At 35.1% G+C, this 19,046-nt stretch overlaps 2 protein-coding genes and 2 long non-coding RNA genes across 4 annotated transcripts; 1 reads left to right on the forward strand and 3 right to left on the reverse strand.

Moving 5' to 3' along the window:
- The first annotated feature begins 244 nt into the window (after positions 1–244).
- LOC125205983 (uncharacterized) lies at positions 245–6,689 on the forward strand. The gene is made up of 6 exons (XM_048105226.2): positions 245–1,082; positions 1,199–1,411; positions 1,660–1,872; positions 2,518–2,736; positions 3,825–5,810; positions 5,909–6,689. The coding sequence occupies exons 1-6, from the start codon at positions 245–247 to the stop codon at positions 6,310–6,312; spliced, it is 3,873 nt and encodes a 1,290-aa protein (XP_047961183.2). The 3' UTR covers positions 6,313–6,689.
- Positions 6,690–6,851: 162 nt separating this feature from the next.
- On the reverse strand, positions 6,852–8,433 carry LOC125205985 (uncharacterized). Its single transcript, XR_016132525.1, has 2 exons — positions 7,112–8,433; positions 6,852–7,036 (listed from the first exon to the last, which is right to left on the reverse strand). It is a non-coding gene; the product is annotated as an uncharacterized LOC125205985 (long non-coding RNA).
- A 4,379-nt stretch (positions 8,434–12,812) lies between these two features.
- Positions 12,813–13,307, reverse strand: LOC125206617 (protein SRC2 homolog). The gene has a single exon (XM_048105858.2). It carries the CDS (start codon positions 13,305–13,307, stop codon positions 12,813–12,815), a length of 495 nt encoding a protein of 164 aa, XP_047961815.2.
- A 3,501-nt stretch (positions 13,308–16,808) lies between these two features.
- On the reverse strand, positions 16,809–17,968 carry LOC125205986 (uncharacterized). Its single transcript, XR_007173873.2, has 2 exons — positions 17,259–17,968; positions 16,809–17,172 (listed from the first exon to the last, which is right to left on the reverse strand). It is a non-coding gene; the product is annotated as an uncharacterized LOC125205986 (long non-coding RNA).
- Positions 17,969–19,046: the final 1,078 nt, after the last annotated feature.

Consider the following 19,046-nt stretch of genomic DNA (forward strand, 5'->3'; position numbering starts at 1 on the left):
AGCAAAGTAGGTGTGAAAAAATGTGTTGACTTTTACCAAAAAAGAAAATGACTCTACTACTATGGAACGTACCAAAATGACAAAATAACTCTACTACTATAGTACGGAGGGAGTATGATGCAGGGAATCTACTTTTTGACCAAGACTCGTAAGTCAAGTGGAGCCCAGTATATTAATTTTGTGAGAGTGCAGCCAGTGAATATATAACGAACGCAAACCATCACACAAATGAAAACAAATAGCAATGGAGACTGCTATAGTATTCTTCCTTCTTTCAATCTTGTTATTAAATAACTTCACCCTCTCCTCAAATTCTATCATCACAGATAAAAATGCACTCATTTCCTTCAAAAACTCCGTCACTTCCGACCCTTATGCTATCTTGAGCACCAATTGGTCCCAAAACACTTCAGTTTGTAATTGGATTGGTGTGTCGTGCAGCCTCAAACACCCCCGTGTCACTGCCCTCAATCTCTCTGGCTATGGCCTTGCTGGAACTATCGCTCCACATCTCAGAAACCTAACGTTTCTCAGATACTTGGACATCAGTTCCAACAGTTTCACGGGGATCTTACCCTTTGAGCTATCTAAACTGCGTCGTTTGAAGGTGATAAATGCGGGAACGAATTCTTTCACCGGAGAACTACCAACATGGTTAGGCAGTCTACCTCAATTAGAACAACTCTATCTGGATAACAATATTTACTTAGGTACGATTCCTACATCTTTGTTTAACAATTCCAAGCTCCTGTTACAAATATTAAGCTTGGATGACAATCAGTTAAGTGGGTCCATACCACATGGTATTTTCAATGTGTCTTCCCTTCGAGAAATTAGAATTAGAAATAATAGTCTATCAGGTCACCTCCCAAGTGATATATGTAACAATATGACCATTATCAAAATATTGTCACTCTCATATAACCGACTTGAAGGGCAGATTCCGCCAAATATATGGAAATGCACACGGCTTGAGATAGTGTCATTATCCTACAACAATTTCACTGGCAACATCCCACGTGAAATTGGGAGACTAAGAATGCTCACAGTATTGTACATGGGGTATGTTAATGGTTATCGAGGTATCAATTTCTTCTCACTTATTCAAAATTGATAATCATATATACATACAACAAAAGCTTCTCTACGAATGATTATTAATACAAGGTTTCTCGTTATGTTTATTTCATAATTTTAGGTGGAATTCCAGCTGAAATAGGAAATCTTTCAAGACTAGAGATATTAGATATTGATAGAGCTTCTCTAACCGGAGATATTCCATCTTCAATCTTCAACATGTCTTCTTTAACATCCTTGAGCTTATCCGATAATAGTTTGTCTGGAAGTATCCCAACTTTCCACAATCTACCAAAGCTTGAGGAGTTATATCTTGATAATAACAAGTTCAAAGGTATGTATAGTATCGCAAATGTATTTCTTATCTACATACGTCAATTAGATTTTGATATACGATAATGATTTTCTTGGCATAAATTTCTTCTAATTCCAATATATGATTTTGTTATTATGATTAAAAAAAATACTCTCTTAGCATGTAAAATTGATCATTATTTACTCACCACGAAAGCTTTCTCTATGTATATGAAAATATGTTATTATTTATACAAGGATCTCATTATGTTCCTTTTGTAATTTCAGGAGGAATTCCAGCAGAGATAGGAAATCTTTCAAAACTAGAGGAATTAAGCATAAAAAATGTTTCTTTATATGGAGATATTCCATCTTCAATCTTCAACATGTCTTCCTTGATATACTTGGATTTATCTGACAATAATTTGTTAGGAAATATTTCAACTTTCTACAATCTACCGAAGCTTGAGGAGTTATATCTTTATAATAACAAGTTGACAGGTATGTATATCAAATCCTATAATATACTTTCTCTGTCTATATAATTAATTGATATAACTTTTTTTATCTGTCCACAATTAATTGATACTTTTACTTTATATTACTTTTGATTAACATTATATTCCACTAATTCACTCCATTCATATAAGTACAGATTAATACTCCATGAAGATCCATATTTCATTACATTTTTCAGAATCCTAGCCAAGTCAACTAATGCAAATTAATCATATACGGAGGGAGTATGTCACAGATGTATTATCAACGCATATCTATTAGAATTTAAATACTTCTCCTCCATCTCACTCTAAGTGACACTCCCTCCATCTCACTCTAAATGACATATTTTTGTTTTTGAGATGTCCCACTCTAAAAGACACATTTCTTAGAATAGAAATACACTCTCTTACTTTATTTTCTTTATACCTAACTCACAAAACAACACTACATAAAATTCCGTATCAAATAAGAAATGTTCCACTTAGAGTAGGACTGAGGAAATAAAACTAATAGAGAAATATATAAAAATGGAAATGTGGGATTTTTTCGGTAGTAATTTCAAATTTTCTCTGTATATATTGCTATCTTTTCGTGAAACATCTTTACAAAAAAAAGGCACTAATATTTTAGGTAAAACGCTTTTAGGTTGGGCTTTAAATGACATGTGCAATGGTATGCCCTACATCAATCAACTTGATCTCTCTAAGAACCTACTTGAAGGGAATATTCCATCAAATATATGGAAATGTAAACATCTTGATAGCTTGGTGCTTAGTTTCAACACTTTTAGTGGCAACGTCCCTCGTGCAATTGGAAATATGAGCATGCTTAGAGAATTGTACTTGGGGTACAATTATTTCACAGGTACACCATACATTATTTTATTCCTTCGTTTATGATTTCATCACATTATTCGAATGAAGTTCAACTTGAAGTTGGATGCTTACATTATTTTATTCCTTCGTTTATGATTTCATCACATTATTCGAATGAAGTTCAACTTGAAGTTGGATGCTTAATGAGATTCCTTACATGGTCTTTTCCTAATCAACAACTAAATTCTTTGCATTAACATTTTTTTATGATAAAAAAATTTCTTCAACAAATACATCTAACTAAGAAAATTATTTCTAATTCTTAATACATTTACCGAATATATAAATTTGATACATAGTACTATAATATTTAGTGTTAATAGAATTTAAATACAAACTAAAGTCCATAATTGACCTTTTACATTTGTCCAAAAAAAACATTTTGGTCTTAGGTTGATACTTTTTTGTCCTAAATAATACTATTAACTGGTTCATATTTAACAGTTTCGTCAAACATTAACAGACTACCACGTTTTGACCTAATTGATGAGTTAAATATAGGCTAAATCATAGTATTATTTAGGAACAAAAGCTAATGAACTTAAAATGCGTAAGAACAAATAGGTTTTTATTCAAATGTACGTGACTAATTTTGGAGTTTAAAACATGGTTGAAAATTAATTTATACGGAATCATTAAATATGTACTAAAACATATATACTCCCTCTGTCCCAAAGAGTATGAACAATGAGTTTGACACGGATTTTAATAAATAAGAGGAAAAGTAAGGGAGAGAGAGAGAAGGGGAGTGAAAATAATGTTAGTGGAGAGTGAGGTCTACATTATTGTAATGGTATAAGTTGTTAATGGTAATAGTATAAATTGTAAATAAAATGATGTATATGGGTAATTTGAGGTTTGACTTTTTCAAAATTAGAAAGTTCATATTTTTTTGGAACGGACAAAAAAGGAAATAGTTTATACACTTTGGGGACAGAGGGAGTATTGTTTTGGATCAAAAAGTAACACACTATATAGAACCAAAATGTTGTTAAGCTAATGTATAAGACCAATTTTACACTTTAGTCTTATAAATAATCAATGTTACTACCTCATTTATGTCGATATACATGGCAGGTGAAGTACCACAAAATATTGGCAATCTACCAATACTCGAGGTGTTGGATGTGTTCAACAATTCCTTATATGGTTCCATCCCTTCGTCCATATTCAATATATCGACATTAAAGAAAATACAAGCTGGATACAATGAGTTTTCAGGTACTCTTCCATCAGACTTGGGGAATTCACTTGTCAATCTTGAAATACTTCTTTTGGATGTTAACAAACTTAGTGGCAAAATTCCAACCTCTATTACCAATGTTTCTAAACTTGCCTACTTGTCATTATCTGGCAACTTATTTAGTGGCTTCATACCTGACTTTGGTAATTTGAAACTCCTCCAAGTACTTGGCCTTGCGGCAAATAACTTGAGTGGAGCAGAATTTCCAACTCATGAATTGACATTTTTGTCTTCACTAACTAACTGTCCAAATTTGAAGATCTTGGAAGTATCAGGAAATCCACTAAATGGTTTCCTACCCCCTTCAATTGGAAATCTTTCCCCATCTCTTGAGAGTTTTGTAGCGGTAAACAACAACATCATTGGTGTTATTCCGCGAGAAATAGGAAACTTAAGCACTTTGCTATTACTATATTTGGGTAGTAATGAGCTAAGTGGACTCATTCCACCAACAATTGGTAAAATGAAGCAACTCCAAAGAATTGATCTAAGTGGCAATCTATTGGTAGGGTCTATCCCTAATGATCTTTGTCAAATAAATCATTTAGGTGAGTTGATCCTTCCTGGTAACATGTTTGTTGGTACAATACCTGAATGTTTGGGTGAAGTTAAATCCTTAAGAGTCATCAACTTAGATTCCAACCAATTGAATTCAACCATCCCCACCAAATTATGGAGTCTTACAGACCTTGTGACTTTGAGTTTGTCCTCCAATCACTTGAGCGGTCCATTGTCATTTCACATTGGAAATTTGAAGTTGATCAATTCTTTGGATTTGTCATCTAATCAATTTTCAGGTCATATTACCAGCTTAATTGATCGTTGCGAAACATTAGCTTTTCTCAACTTATCAAAAAATTTTCTTAGCGGATCCATTCCTCAATCCTTGGGAAAGGTTAAAGGTCTGATAGAATTGGATTTGTCTTACAATAATCTGTCAGGATCAATACCCAAGTTCTTAGAAGACCTTCACTTTCTTGAAAGTTTTAATGTATCCAATAACAAATTGGAAGGGAAAATTCCAGAAGAGGGTCGTTTTCGTAACTTCACTGCTCAGTCTTTTTCCCACAACTTAGCTCTTTGTGGTGCTATAAGATTTGAAGTCCCGCCCTGCCCAACATATCGTCATAGATCATGGTTAAAGAAACTCTTGGTGCCATCAGTGATTTTAGCCGTCGTTGTTGTGATTGTTATCCTTGTTCTTATAAGAATGAGTAGAAAGAAAGAAATACCAATCACCACTGATATCTCACCACCAACTGCTGAGTACAGAAGAATTTCTTACACTGAACTTGAACGGGGAACAAGTTCATTTAGTGAAACCAACCTACTTGGAAGAGGTAGTTTTGGTTCTGTATTCGAAGCAACACTATCTGATGGGTTGAAAGTTGCAGTAAAAGTGTTCAACTTGGATCTACAAGGATCAACTAAGAGCTTTGATGCTGAAACTACAATATTGAGCAACATTCGGCATAGAAACTTGGTTCGAGTTATAGGATGTTGTTGTAACATGGAGTTTAAAGCAATTATTCTCACATACATGCCAAATGGAAGCTTGGATAAGTGGTTACATTCTGATATCAATGGTTTGGATCTCATACAAAGATTGAAAATATCAATAGATGTTGCAGTAGCCTTGGAATATCTTCACCACAACCATACTTCCACAGTTGTTCATTGTGATATAAAGCCGGGCAATGTATTGCTTGATCAAGACATGATTGCGCATGTTGCTGATTTTGGTATTTCCAAGCTTTTTGATGGAGGGACAACTATCATCCAAACTCAAACAATGGCGACAATCGGTTATGCAGCACCAGGTGATGCATGATGCTTGTTTTTTAAAGTTATATTTCAGCATATTATAATTTTTTTAACTGATCTTGGCAATGTACTGAATGCATGTTATACAATTAAGAATTTGGAATGGAAGGTATAGTGTCAACAAAAGGGGATGTATTCAGTTTTGGGATACTGCTGCTGGAGATGTTCACTGGAAAAAGGCCAACTGATGATATGTTCAGTGAAGAAGGGAGCATAAAAGAGTGGGTAAGTGAAGCATTAGAGCAAAATACAGCAACTGAATTGGTGGCGCCCGCTCTATTATCACGTGAAGATCAACATTTATCAGCGAAGGAGCAATGTTTCGTATTAATATTTGAATTAGCAATGAAATGTTCGGCTGCCTCAATAGATGAAAGAATCAACATGATTGAAGCAGCCGCAGCTCTGCGCAAAATATATGCTACAATTGTAGCAGCTATAGAAGGACGTCGTCCACGATATGCTTTTCCTGTTAGTATTCACAATAACGCGGCTTGATTATTGTGCATGTTATATGATACGAGCCGACATCCACCACGTCCTCCACCGGCCCTCTCACGCCTCAAGGAAACCAAACCGAACACATATTGGCAGTAATGGGTTATGATGCTTGTGGCACAGCGAACACATATTGTGTAAAATACTATGTCAACAGTTCATGTGGCATGTATAAGTTGTGAAGTTGGAATTTTTGAGCATGTTATATAGTAATAGTGGGATTGTGCATGTAAATTTTATATTGTTGTGCTGGATTCATCAGTGTCAAAAGTAGGACAACATAGAAGTCTGTAACACTCCAACTTTTGCTATCTTTTATTATTCTTGAAAGAGCGTCAAACTTTAAATCGAACACCGTCCATGTTATATTTTGGGAATTTATGGGGTTGTTATCCAAGAACTAAGTACTATTTTATGATTTTGATTTATGAATCAAGAGCTCAAGTATTTTTATGTTTATTTTCAATTACGCGGTCAAAGTGAAGAAAACTTCGATCAAACTAGACGATTAAAGGAGCATTGGATGTTTATGACCGATCAAGAGAATTTTCGAATTTCATTTAGTACAAAGGAATTCAAGTCCAAATAAACAATCAAGTCCACAATGATATAAAATACAAGTATTGGGCTATGCCTATTTTCTCTTGAGCCCAAATTCTTTTATGCTTGGCCCAATAGCTAGAGAATCAGCCACTTGAAGCCCACCTATCCCCCTTCCCACTTCCTGCAGTGAACAAATAAAGACATTTAATACCAAGGAGGACCAGCAAGAATAAAACAAATTTGACAAACCTCCTACCTGTGAAAATATTTTATCAGCTCCAACCTCAACCCCTCTTGCACCGACAGCTTCAGGGTGTCCTACACATCAAACAAAATCAGTTAGGGGACAGCCCCTTGATGTTATGCAGTACTTACCCAAAATGAGCTTGATATGCCTAAAGAAGACTTGAAAAAGGGAGCCAACTCCGAGCTCAAAATAGCTGATCCCCCACCTGCACAAAAATCTGCTCCCAACATACTTAGCAAGAAGCCAAGACAGCAGACTGCTCTCTGCACACACCCCTTTGACCAAATCCCAACAAACATTTGTATCGGCCTCTATATATATGAATACATAGCCAGCCATTTCCATCCTCTCACCACAAATCCATTTCACAATCAGAAGCCAAAGAATAGAGGTTAGGGAGAGAGTTTAACAGTGAGTAAGTTGGAGTCGAGAGTTTGAAGTCAGCAAGGAGAACTCCCCAATCACCACAGTTCCTTTTCTTTCCAAGAGGTAAACACCACCATACCCTTTGCATCAAATAGAACAGTCACAAGAGTAATTTCCAGAACTTAGAACCATAGAAGCATGATCACTTATGAAGTCATGGAAATAACATCAATAGCCAAAGATATGATCTTTATGAGCCAATGCCTAGCCAAACCATAACATTCAGTGAACTAATTTATCTCCAAGATCACAACCTTAAAACACAACAATCAAAAAGTCTCCAACATAGCTACTGCCCAAGTCTCAACAAAATACTTAGTAATGAAAGGAAGTAAAAGAACGTAGCTTTAAGGCCGAGGGGCTTCCTCGGAGACCACCGGCCGAACAGCTCCAGCAGTGGCTGTCCAGCGCAGCAGCAACCGCGGCTCGCGAAGGACGGTGGCGGCGGCTGCTCAGCTCTGGACGGCGGCGAACAGCGCCAAACGCCAGCAAGGAGAGCTGGGCGGGCGTGACCGCCGCATGCACCACTGCACAGCCGACGGCGATCGCGCGAAGTGACGGCGAGGGCAGATATGGAAGAAATTGACGCCGAGTGTCGAAACGCATCGCCGGAGGGAGTACAAGCAGCCGCTGGTGACGGCTGGAGTGACGCCGTGGAAGAGAGGCGACGCCCCCTCCCATATCGGTGAAATCGCTGGAGAATGCGAGAGATGGAAAGAGGTGTCGTTTCTGTCACAGAGAGAGATGGAATGAGTATACGATGCTGACGGAGCTCCGGCGGTCGGCGATTCGTCGGAAAGGAGAAAGAGTGAGAGAGGCAGTGGAGGCGCGCCACTGCTCTCCAGATTCAATTTTGGGATTTCTAATTTTGGGGAAAATGAAGAAAAAGGTGAAATGAGGGAGAAGAGAAGTCACGGTTGAGGAAGGGAGTACAATTGGGCCATTGTATAACTGGGCCAACACATTTTAGTTGAGGATTGGGCCAAGATTGGTAAAGGAAATTAAAATGGACTCTAACAAAATTCTAAGTGGGCTGTTTTTTTTAATTGGAGTTTTGGGCCAGGTTAGGATATTTATGATTGGGCTGGAAACTATGGAATTTTATCTCGAAGTCCGGTTAAATGTGCGATAATTTATTAAGCCCGGAGATGGAAAATAATTAAGTGGAGACGTGAAGGGCCGACCGGCATCGCCCCGTGACACCATGGGAGACCGCTAAGTAAATAGAAAGAAAGAGGGAAACGACGTTCTCGAGTCACAGAAATAATCAATCTTAAGAAAGAAATTCTATTAATTAAATTTCCTAATTTAATTAGTATGCAAGTTTTAGAATTTTTTGGAAGAAGTAAATGAAGAATAAAAGGTTTAATTAGGGGCATGCATTCCTATTAAAGTATTAGATCATGAAGTCTTATTAGTAAGTTGTGTTGTTTTCTAAAAGGTTATCTTCGCGAGTTCAGTGCGGAGTGAGGAAAATTTAAGTTAAGGAAATTAAGCTAACAAGGTGGGCTTTCTATTTAAGATACGAATGATGCCTTTAAGTTTAAAGTACAACTTTTATGAAAAGTGTTATTGTGAAATGATATTACGTGAGCTTTGTATGATATGCTTTGAGTTGTTTACGTTCCCAGTGTGTTTTGTAGTTCAGTTATTTACATTCTCATTATGAATGCGCTTTCTGTTATTCAAGTTATCAGCGTGTTTTGTCTTGCCAAGTTTTGTTTTGAACTTTGCCTATCTGTTTGTCTAGCAAGGGCCCTACTAGACCATTTCAGTTTAAGCGAATCTGGGTCTGTAAGTGGGATAAGCTCATACATACCCAGTTCACACAGTTTCAGATATGGCCTTAGTTCCAGGAAAAATAGACTGCAGTCACATATTTTACTTAGAAAATGCTTTTAGTGTCCTCGGGCCTTTAAGATAAAAACCCCGAGCAGTAGTGGCTTGACAAAACTAGTTCCTTTTCAGTAAAATATATTTCGGCACGTGTCCACTGATTACATCAAGTACTCAACCCTGCATATGTTTTAAAAATGTGCAGGTTGAGCAGTGATGATGGTGGGCGGTGTTGAGCGCAGAAAAATGAAGATCCTTCGATAGATTAGTACTTGGATGCGTCGTGTCTACATACATGATGTCATCTGCTCTTGACTCTTCCGCTGCAATGTAAAAGTCGAGTTTACCTTTTGTGTACCATGCACTCTGATTTATATATATATATATATATATATATATATTCCAAGTTATTTCAGTTCATGTTCAGTTGTGCCACAGTTTTCCCTTTTCTTCCCCGCTTCTTTCGTCTACCCCTAGTCGCGATCAACCGGGCTTTCTATCCTTAGAAAGTGCGGTCGTGACAACATTCGAACTGCATCTCAACATTTGTGTAATATAACCTGTTTTGGACTATGCCCTCACAGTTTTGCTTTAAGTTAGTTACCCAAATACCTCATATTTATGAAGTTTGGATAATACTTATATATTGCTTGCAACTTTATTTATTTTCCGATGTAGAATGTAGTAGAATGTGGTTTAGATTTCAACATAGTGGAAATGGAAATGTGAGATTTAATACGAGCTAGATACAAATTCATTTATTCAAGCAACCTTATGACCTTACCCAATTGGTTTACCCGTATATATTTGTTAAGGAATTGGTGATACACACCCGAACTCCACATTAGTATGATATTGTCCACTTTGGACGAAGCTTTCACGGTTTTACTCTTGGAGTACTCCCCAAATAACCTCAAACAAATGTAGTTAGGAGAGCCTATATATATATGCTTGCAACTTTTATTCATTATTTAATGTGAGATATTGTTTGCCCCAACAATAATCATGCCCTTAGTTTAACTATGAATCTTTTATAAATAAATCTCCTAATATATGTTGTTATAACTCAACTAGTGGAAGCCCTTAAATATTATCACTTGTTTCAAGTTGCACGGCCAAGTTGAAGTAGTGTACGTGGTGATGAGTTAATAAATTCATGATTTAGGCAAGTTGATCTCGATTTACTCATTGCCCAAGACCTGATTTAGTCAACAATAACCATACGAGTCAACAAACATGAAATAAAATAATATGACCAATTGAATCCAATGTCGTGTACTCGTGCTGACAGTAGATAATATGAAATTTTAATACAAAATAGTAAATAAAGAAAGACATAGATATATAAAATAATTAAAGTATTATTAAGAGCATCTCCAATGCTCCAATGCTAAATAGGCTAGCAATAGGTCAGCCACTCTCTCTCCTGCCACGTCAGCAGCACTAAAAATCCACTTGCCACATCAGATTTAGGTAAGCCATAGGCTAGCCATAGGCCAGCCGCAATAAAAATAATTCAAAATATACTACATTTACGGAATTAAAATCACGATTAAATTACCGAATTAAATTTACGAGACATATACGAGAAAATTCATTAATTTTATTTAAATAAAAAAAGTACATTAACTAAAAATAAAAAAATTACATAATAAAAAAAAATCTGGGCTTCCACACACGAGCCACCGCCCCACTCTACTCCTCGCTAATTTATTAAAAAAATACATTAAAAAATGTTAGTATGCCTTGAATCCGTTATAGTTTGCTGCTAGCCGAACGGGGGTCTCGCTGTTTCTGTTTGCCGCTAGCCGAACGAGCCACCGCCCCACTCTACCCGAAGGTATGACATGTTTCTGTTTTAGGTCTTAATTTTGTATTGGGCTAGTTGTTGTTATCCATCGCTAGATGTTGCTCTTGTACAGAAATTTAGAGATAGAGAAAATCGCGTTTATATAGTTTTTCAAAAATTAAAAAAAAGAATTAATTTTTTTTAAAAAAAAAGAATTAAAAAAATTTTAAAAAAAAATAAAAAATAAAATCAAAAATCGTCGCTGGCCGATCGAGCCGCCACAATGGCGGCCAGCGCATCGGCCAGCCACACGCAATCGGCTAGCCTTGGCCGGTTTTTTTGCCGAAATTCGGCTAGCCTACTCCAATGGTTCGGCTAGCCGACCGGCTAACCACGTTAGTCGGCTAGCCGGTGGCTAGCCTACCATTGGAGATGCTCTAATAGAGAATTGCGACAGATCAAAGTGCACACTGTGATTCGACTGGAAGGAGGTGTTATCATGAACTCCGGCGTGGGTGTGATGGAAGCAACGAATCCCACGTGGAAGTAAAAATATATATGAATTTTTTTTTGACAAGTTGGGTAACGTAACTTTGAGAATGTAATGGAATGCCATATGAAGTAGGATCCTCAGGAAGAATGAATTTTAACTATTCTTCTCAATTTGAAATGTGCGATAAATAATTATAGTGATTCGGAAGTCTCTAAATTCGCACGGTTAATGGCAGGGGGAAGAAATTATTTTGAGATATAGTGTTTCTTTCTCATTCTTCTTTTCTGTTTGTTTTATTTTGGTCAATAAGGGTCTCTTTATATTTTTTTCACATTTTCATAGAAAATTTAAGAATTATAGCTTCACGATATATAGATATTTTTATAATGTTGGCGGACACCGTATGTCCATATATATCGAGTTTTATAAAATAAAGAATTACTAGCGTATTTTGCTCCAGTTTTCTAACCCCAATTTTTATTTTCTGTTTCTCAATGTTTCTAACTGTCATTTTCTATTAAATTATCAAATTTTGATCTTTCTACTTACTATTTTAAAACATTGTACAAGTGGAAACTTTGACTAACTTTTTACTTTACTTTCTTTCATATTTTTAAATTGGCAACAATTTTAAATATGACTTTCAATGATGAAAGAAAGAGTATTTTTTTTTGGGGCGAGTGAAAACAGACCCCGCCTGATTACAAAGACAAATTAACGAGCGTACGAAATACCAAATCTATCGTGAAATAACCAAATAACAAGTTTTCTTTACTAGTGGCTGATGGCTGAATAAAACCATTTATTCACTTTTGTGTCCACAAGTCAGACAACATTTTGGGAATATATATGACCAACTAGGTGTTGGGAACATTGAAATTCAAATTTCAGGGTGGGAAAACAAATTAAGAGAGAGATTAAAAATATAAATTTAATTCCACTTAAAAACAAACTGAAACGTTTATACAACTTTTTCGAGAAGTCCTTGTGTCGCACTCTTTCTGAATACTACTATTACAAATTATCAACACTCTAGAAAGTAGAAACTTTAAAACGAACAATATTTGACATGATAAAACAACTTGATACTATTATCACAAATTATCAATAGTCTAGCAATTGTAAAACAAGCTAAGCTTGACATGATAAAACAACATGAATCAACATTAAACGTCTTCAGATAAGAAGAACAACGTCCCTTGTTCCATCACGCTGAGCCCAACATCAAGCACCTTCTCTCCAAAGGAGGGCTTTGGTGCCATAAACTTGTTTCCAAAACTATACAAAATGTTAAGCTTCCCGTTCCCAGCCCCATCCACGGTGTAGCTCAACACATTTTCACCCCTAGGTCCATAGTCAAAGAGACCCTTGACCGATATATTCACCTCACCGATATACCTATCTCCCAGTGTCCTCTCACAATAGAGCTTCACCCCAACCACCAATTCCGGATTCTGGAGAGAGTCCTCCTCAATCGTGTATTCGAGAGGGAAGTTCCATCTAGGATTTGTCTCTCCTTCCGTGTCTACAGTGGTAAGCCTGCTTGTGTCGGGTTCTCCATTGATAGACACCTCCGCGTAGACTTTCATCCTCCCAAAGCTCCGGACGTCTGGAAGATTGTCGGCCGAAACAATGATTATTTCGAATTTTCTGCACTCCATCAAAATATGTTGCTTGTATTTTGTGGGATTTGTGTTGTGCTTGCTTTTTCATTCATGGATGTACCATAGCTATTTATAAATGTACAATTCATTAGGAAGATTCACTTACTTAAGTGTCAAAAATAAAAAAAAAGGAAAGTTCATATGCATAGGGTTGGTTGAGACTTGAGGCGGCTTAGCCATCATCCATCTTCCTCGTATGTTCCTAACATATTGCCAAAAGTGTAATACTCCATACATCTTCTACAAATAAAGGTTCTGGGATAATACGCAAATTTTAATGCACAATTAGTAAAATAGAAATGATATAAAAAGAAAAAAAAAATGATAGAAAATGATTATGGATCTCATTTCATTAAAAAAATGGTTAATATAAAATATGAGTAAGATTAATTTTATAGAATAGAAGAAAATGGAAAAAAATTCTAACCATGCCAGTATCAAACACCCAAACAATTAATACGTTTTTTTATAAATTACGTATCACATAATCGATTGCGAGTAAGAGGAAGCACCCAAATATTATTTTTTTTGTTTCTCTTAAATTTGCATTTTTAACAACAAAACTCATAACAATATCAATAATAATTACTATTTTCATATCATTATAAAATCACAATGAAATTCTACCTGTATTTTGTTGGGAAAATCAGATACTACTAATATTACTATTTTTCTACAATTCGTCAAAATCCAAAATGTTTTCATATTTTCATGTTTAATCTACGTTGGCTTTAATTTTTTCCACATCTACATATATTTTTATTTCCATACTTTACAAATTATGTAAATATCTTGATTTGTTTTTTCATTCAACCATCAAATAAATGACCAGAAGCAGAAAGAGGGATACTATATATATAATTTAAAATTTACGTACTCATGCACTAGATGACTCGAAGAGCTTAGAGTTGAACAATATATGTATTGGCTAAACCCAAAATAGAATATAATCGTTCATTCTTTTCTATTATTATTTCCATTATTCAATCTTAATTTCCCCACCACATATACGTCGATGATGTTATCAAAGCATAAGGATCCAATTATACATGGAGTACAATATATATTCAAAAAGTTTATTCCATCCTTCGAAGAAGAATAGTCCGCTGCGCGTTGACGAAGACTCAAACATCGATTTCACATTAATTAGTACTTAAATAGTAATCTCTTCGTCCTAAACCCTAAAAGCAACATATCTCCTCTCTTTTACTTTATTTGTTTTTCATTTCTTTACGCACTTTATTAAACTATTTTTTTCTTTACTTTCTCTCTATTTAACTTAATTAACATAATTTTCTTAAATCTTTTACCAAAAAAATTGACTCTACTATATAGGGACGCAGGGGCGAATCTACACTTGTAGAAAGAGGGGCAATTGCCCCACCTCGTATTTTCATATCCATGTATATATTGTATATTTTATCATTTATTTCTTCCAATTTCCCACTAAATGCCCCTCCTCAAATTTTTAAAATTTCCTCATATATAAATTTGCCCCTTCCCTATAAATTTTTGACTCCGCCCCTGTAGGGACGAATGAAGTATCATGTAGTATCTTGTAGTAGAAGGGCAGTGAAAATCTATTGAAATTTTTTTATACTAATAGCTAGGAATTCTGTTGACGAACATTAGAATAAAATTAGGCTTGTGAGATAATAAGAAACAAAAGGTTAGGATAAGATTAGACTTGTAAATCATTACAAACGGGATTCCGATCTAAATCTTAAACTCAAAATTTAGAAAAATTCAACCTCCATTTGGATTTTCCGGCATGTACGCCCAACTCCCTATATATTGATTAGAAGATAACCATCTTGTCAATTGAATTCGACTGCGACCATATCAATATTATATTAGGTTGCATTTATATATTTTTCTATATATTATATGTACGATCTTCTAAATAAGTTTATCTTCATTTTTTGTTAATATAATTGACACCACATACAAAAGCTATCTTGTATATTTGCTTGCATTAGTAAAACATAAATATAAGTGTGCCAAGTTGAGTTGACAAAGACGACGACTCATATTGCCGTTGCTCACGTAAATACAATGTATAGACATCATGACAGTCTGGAAATCGTTTACATTTGTTTCCTAAAATTTGGGTGTTGAAATTTGCAAAATTGGTCATGATCTACACACCACAAATTATTTTCATAAGGTTTTGTCATTATGTTCATTTTTATAATATTAGGAAGAGTACGAATAAAGATAGGAATTCTTTCAATTGTGTACATTATTGTAACTTTTATCAGTACTTACTTTATGGTATCGTAATTTACTGCTTTATGTTATCGATCTTATTATAGAAGTGTGAAATGTAACTTTTTTTTTTACTTTTTGACTTGGATAAAAATTTAATTTAATATTTACCCTTTGTAAGTACTATTTTCATCATTCTAGTGTGTCCAAAAAAAATAGACTTATTTTTTGATTAATGGAATCTCTCTCAAGTTTGCGTTAAAATCTATTCTATCTAAAAGTGAGATTATTTTTATGGACTGTTCCGATCACTTTCACTCTACATTGTGATATTACTAAGAAATTTATAGATGGTATACAGTCTACAATGGAATAATTGCAAATTTAGATATTTCATAATATTTTTCACTGAAATTAAAAATCATGGAGACCAAAATTTGACCAAATTTTGTAGTAATTGATTTTGTATTAACCTTTGTTTTTTTTGCATCCGGTAAAATCTTTCATTTTGTGAACTTTTGATATTGTTTCATGAATTTGTACCATCACGTGAAATCGTTCAGTTTGTGTGATTGTATGAAACTTCGGTTCCACATAAACCTTTTATTTTTATACATGAATTCGCACAAATCCTTGATTTTCATGTGAATATGAATATTTTACGATTTAATCAAGGGATCCCGAACTAGAAAATTTGGCCAAAATAAATTCTTGTTTTGAGTAACTAGTTATTAGTGGTGACTGATACACACGGATTTGATACGTTTTTACTTTTTAGGACTTTTAAATTTCAGTTGATTGAATATTGCATGATTATGCGTTGAAACTTTTCTTCGTTTGATTGCCCTGATAGGGTTGGATGAGATAGTGTTTTTATATATGGGTTTGAGTGATATTGGTGATAGGGTTGGATGAGATAGTGTGTTTATATATGGGTTTGAGTGATATTGGTGATAGTGTTTATCTCAGTTAGATGTTTGATTGGTCAGATAAGGCACATCGGATAATTTATACTGTTTTTGATTACCCACACACAAACTACTGATAAGAAGGGGCTTTGTCCTTTTTGCCCTTAAGTTATTTTCATATTGCCCCATTTGACCTCTTATATCCCCTCCAATTAAAATCAGAGTGGCGCCCAAAATGAAATGTCCGCGCCTCTCGTCGATTCTTTTCATCGAAGAAGGCTCCATGTTCTATCTTATGCATACTTTGTGCAGTGTAAAATGAAGCCTAAACTGACAACAAACTCAGTTCAAATAAGCACAACTATGTTAAACACTTTTGCAATGCAACACAAAGCCAAGCAACATGGTCTACAACTAGCAGTAATAATGCCATTCGCTCAATAAATTCACAAATTATACAAAAATAATCCCAGTCTAAACAGTGAAGCACAAAGCACTTAGTTTGGGCAAACTCAATTCACATAGCTACCCAAAAAACAAACAACTACAATTGGTGAATTATTGATATCTAAATTTACTGCAAATAGGTGAGTTCATTTGGGTTCAATTGGTGGTAGGTGAATTATTTGCGTACTTTGCCGGAATTAGCTTCGTTGGCCATGGAGATGCGACTCAAATTCGGTATTTCCAACGGAAAAACTAGCTCCCAGAACGCCGGCGCAGCGCAATCGATTGCTCACAGTGCTCTGAATTTAAAGCAAGTTGTCAATGATTCAATCACAAATACGATTGATGCCAAATATAAGAAAAATGTTTGAAAGCTGTAACCTACTTCCGTCGACGGACCGGCGCGGGCTATCAAAATCGTCGGCGAAGTTGCAAAATTGACAGTTCTACAGAAGCTTTTGACGAACAAGTTGCTTGAAAAATTGTTTCAAAACCTAAATGAGGGGTCTTTTAGACAATTGGTAGTTGTTGACGAAATCTGGATCGGTAGCATAGAGGACTATCGGAGGCGAAAGCCTGGGTAGGCATATACACCATCTCCAGATATGTATCTTAATTACAACCGGGTTGGAGGTTGTATCCCGGGTCGTTGTGCAGCGCTATCAGGGCGATCAAAAACTAGATAGTGTCGAGATAAGCTGCCCTATCTATGGCTATCAGGGCAATCAAACGAGGCCTATTGTACTCCCTCCATCCCTGAATGCAGTGATGGAACCAAAAATTTAACCAAGCGGGGACTGAAATTAAAAAAAATATACTCTCTCCGTCTCTTTGTAATAAAAGCATTTCTTTTTAGCACGAGATTTAAGAAAAATTATAGAGAGATGAAGAGAGGATAAAATACTTTTTTACCAAAAAAGAAAATGACTTAGCTACAGTGGAACAAACCAAAAAGTAATACAACTTAGTTACAGAGAGATGGAGGGAGTATCACAAAAAATGCAGTGGAATTTTACATGTAATATATGCACAATTTTTACCGAACACTAGATGATAGTGGTTTTGGACGAGTAGACATGTATCGCCGAAGAGGTAACATTTTCATTTTTTGTTTGAAATTTCTCTTCTAATGTGTATACAAGATATCAGCCATCCATTTGTATCTCATTCTATTTTGCTAATTTAAAGTATTAATACTCCCTCCGTTCCATAGTAGTGGAGATATTTTTTTTCGGTACGCGATTTAAGAAAAATTGTGTTAAGTGAGTTAAGTAAAGAAATGATAAAGTAGGAAATGAAAAAGGTAGAGATAAGTGAGAAGAAATGTATTGATTTTTACTAAAAAGGAAAATGACTCTATTGCTATAAAATGTTTCAAAAGGACAAAATGAATCAATTACTATCGAACGGAGAGAGTAAGTTTTATTGAAAAAAATTACTTTTTTGACATAAATTGTTACGATCGAGAGAATCAGTGTCAATTAACTTGAATTTAGAATTCAAATACTTGTATTATTCCTTAATTTTTTTGAGAGTATTCTTTGATTTTTAAAAAAAATACTGATACATAATAAAAGTAAGCAATAACAATAATTTGTTATTAGGAAAGTAAGAAAATAATTTTATAAATTAATTTCATTATTATACTTTTTTACTAGCTTTTTAGTTTACAACATATAATGTCACTAATTTTGTCATACTATCAAGTGGGTCCAAATACCAATTAATTTTATTATTTTATTTTGTTTTATCTTACCTACGAGAGAGAAATTTGATAGTATATAATGTTACTCCCTCCGTCCCGCTTAAGATGACACGTTTTCCTTTTTAGTTTGTCCCAACTAAGATGACACATTCCTTTTTTGGTAACTTTCTCTCTCCAATTAATACACTCAACCACTTTTTCTCACTCCTTTTAAAATATCCATCTTTCTTTATCTCTCTACTTTAATACTTACACCCACATTCTCTCTCTCCAATTAAACATTTTAACCAATAACTCCTAAAATCCCGTGCCGGCTAAGCAATGTGTCATCTTAGCCGGGACGGAGGGAGTAATAAACAATCCTATTCTACAAACGCTCAATTAATGAAATAAAAGGCCCAAAACAATGAAAGCCCAAATAGTCGTCTTCCCCCTTTTCTCAATCTCCAGTTTCAGATCGGCGTCGGT

Source organism: Salvia hispanica, chromosome 6 (assembly GCF_029641045.1).
Source record: "Salvia hispanica isolate PSC_SH4W2 chromosome 6, Shi_PSC_v1, whole genome shotgun sequence".
Taxonomy (NCBI): domain Eukaryota; kingdom Viridiplantae; phylum Streptophyta; class Magnoliopsida; order Lamiales; family Lamiaceae; genus Salvia; species Salvia hispanica.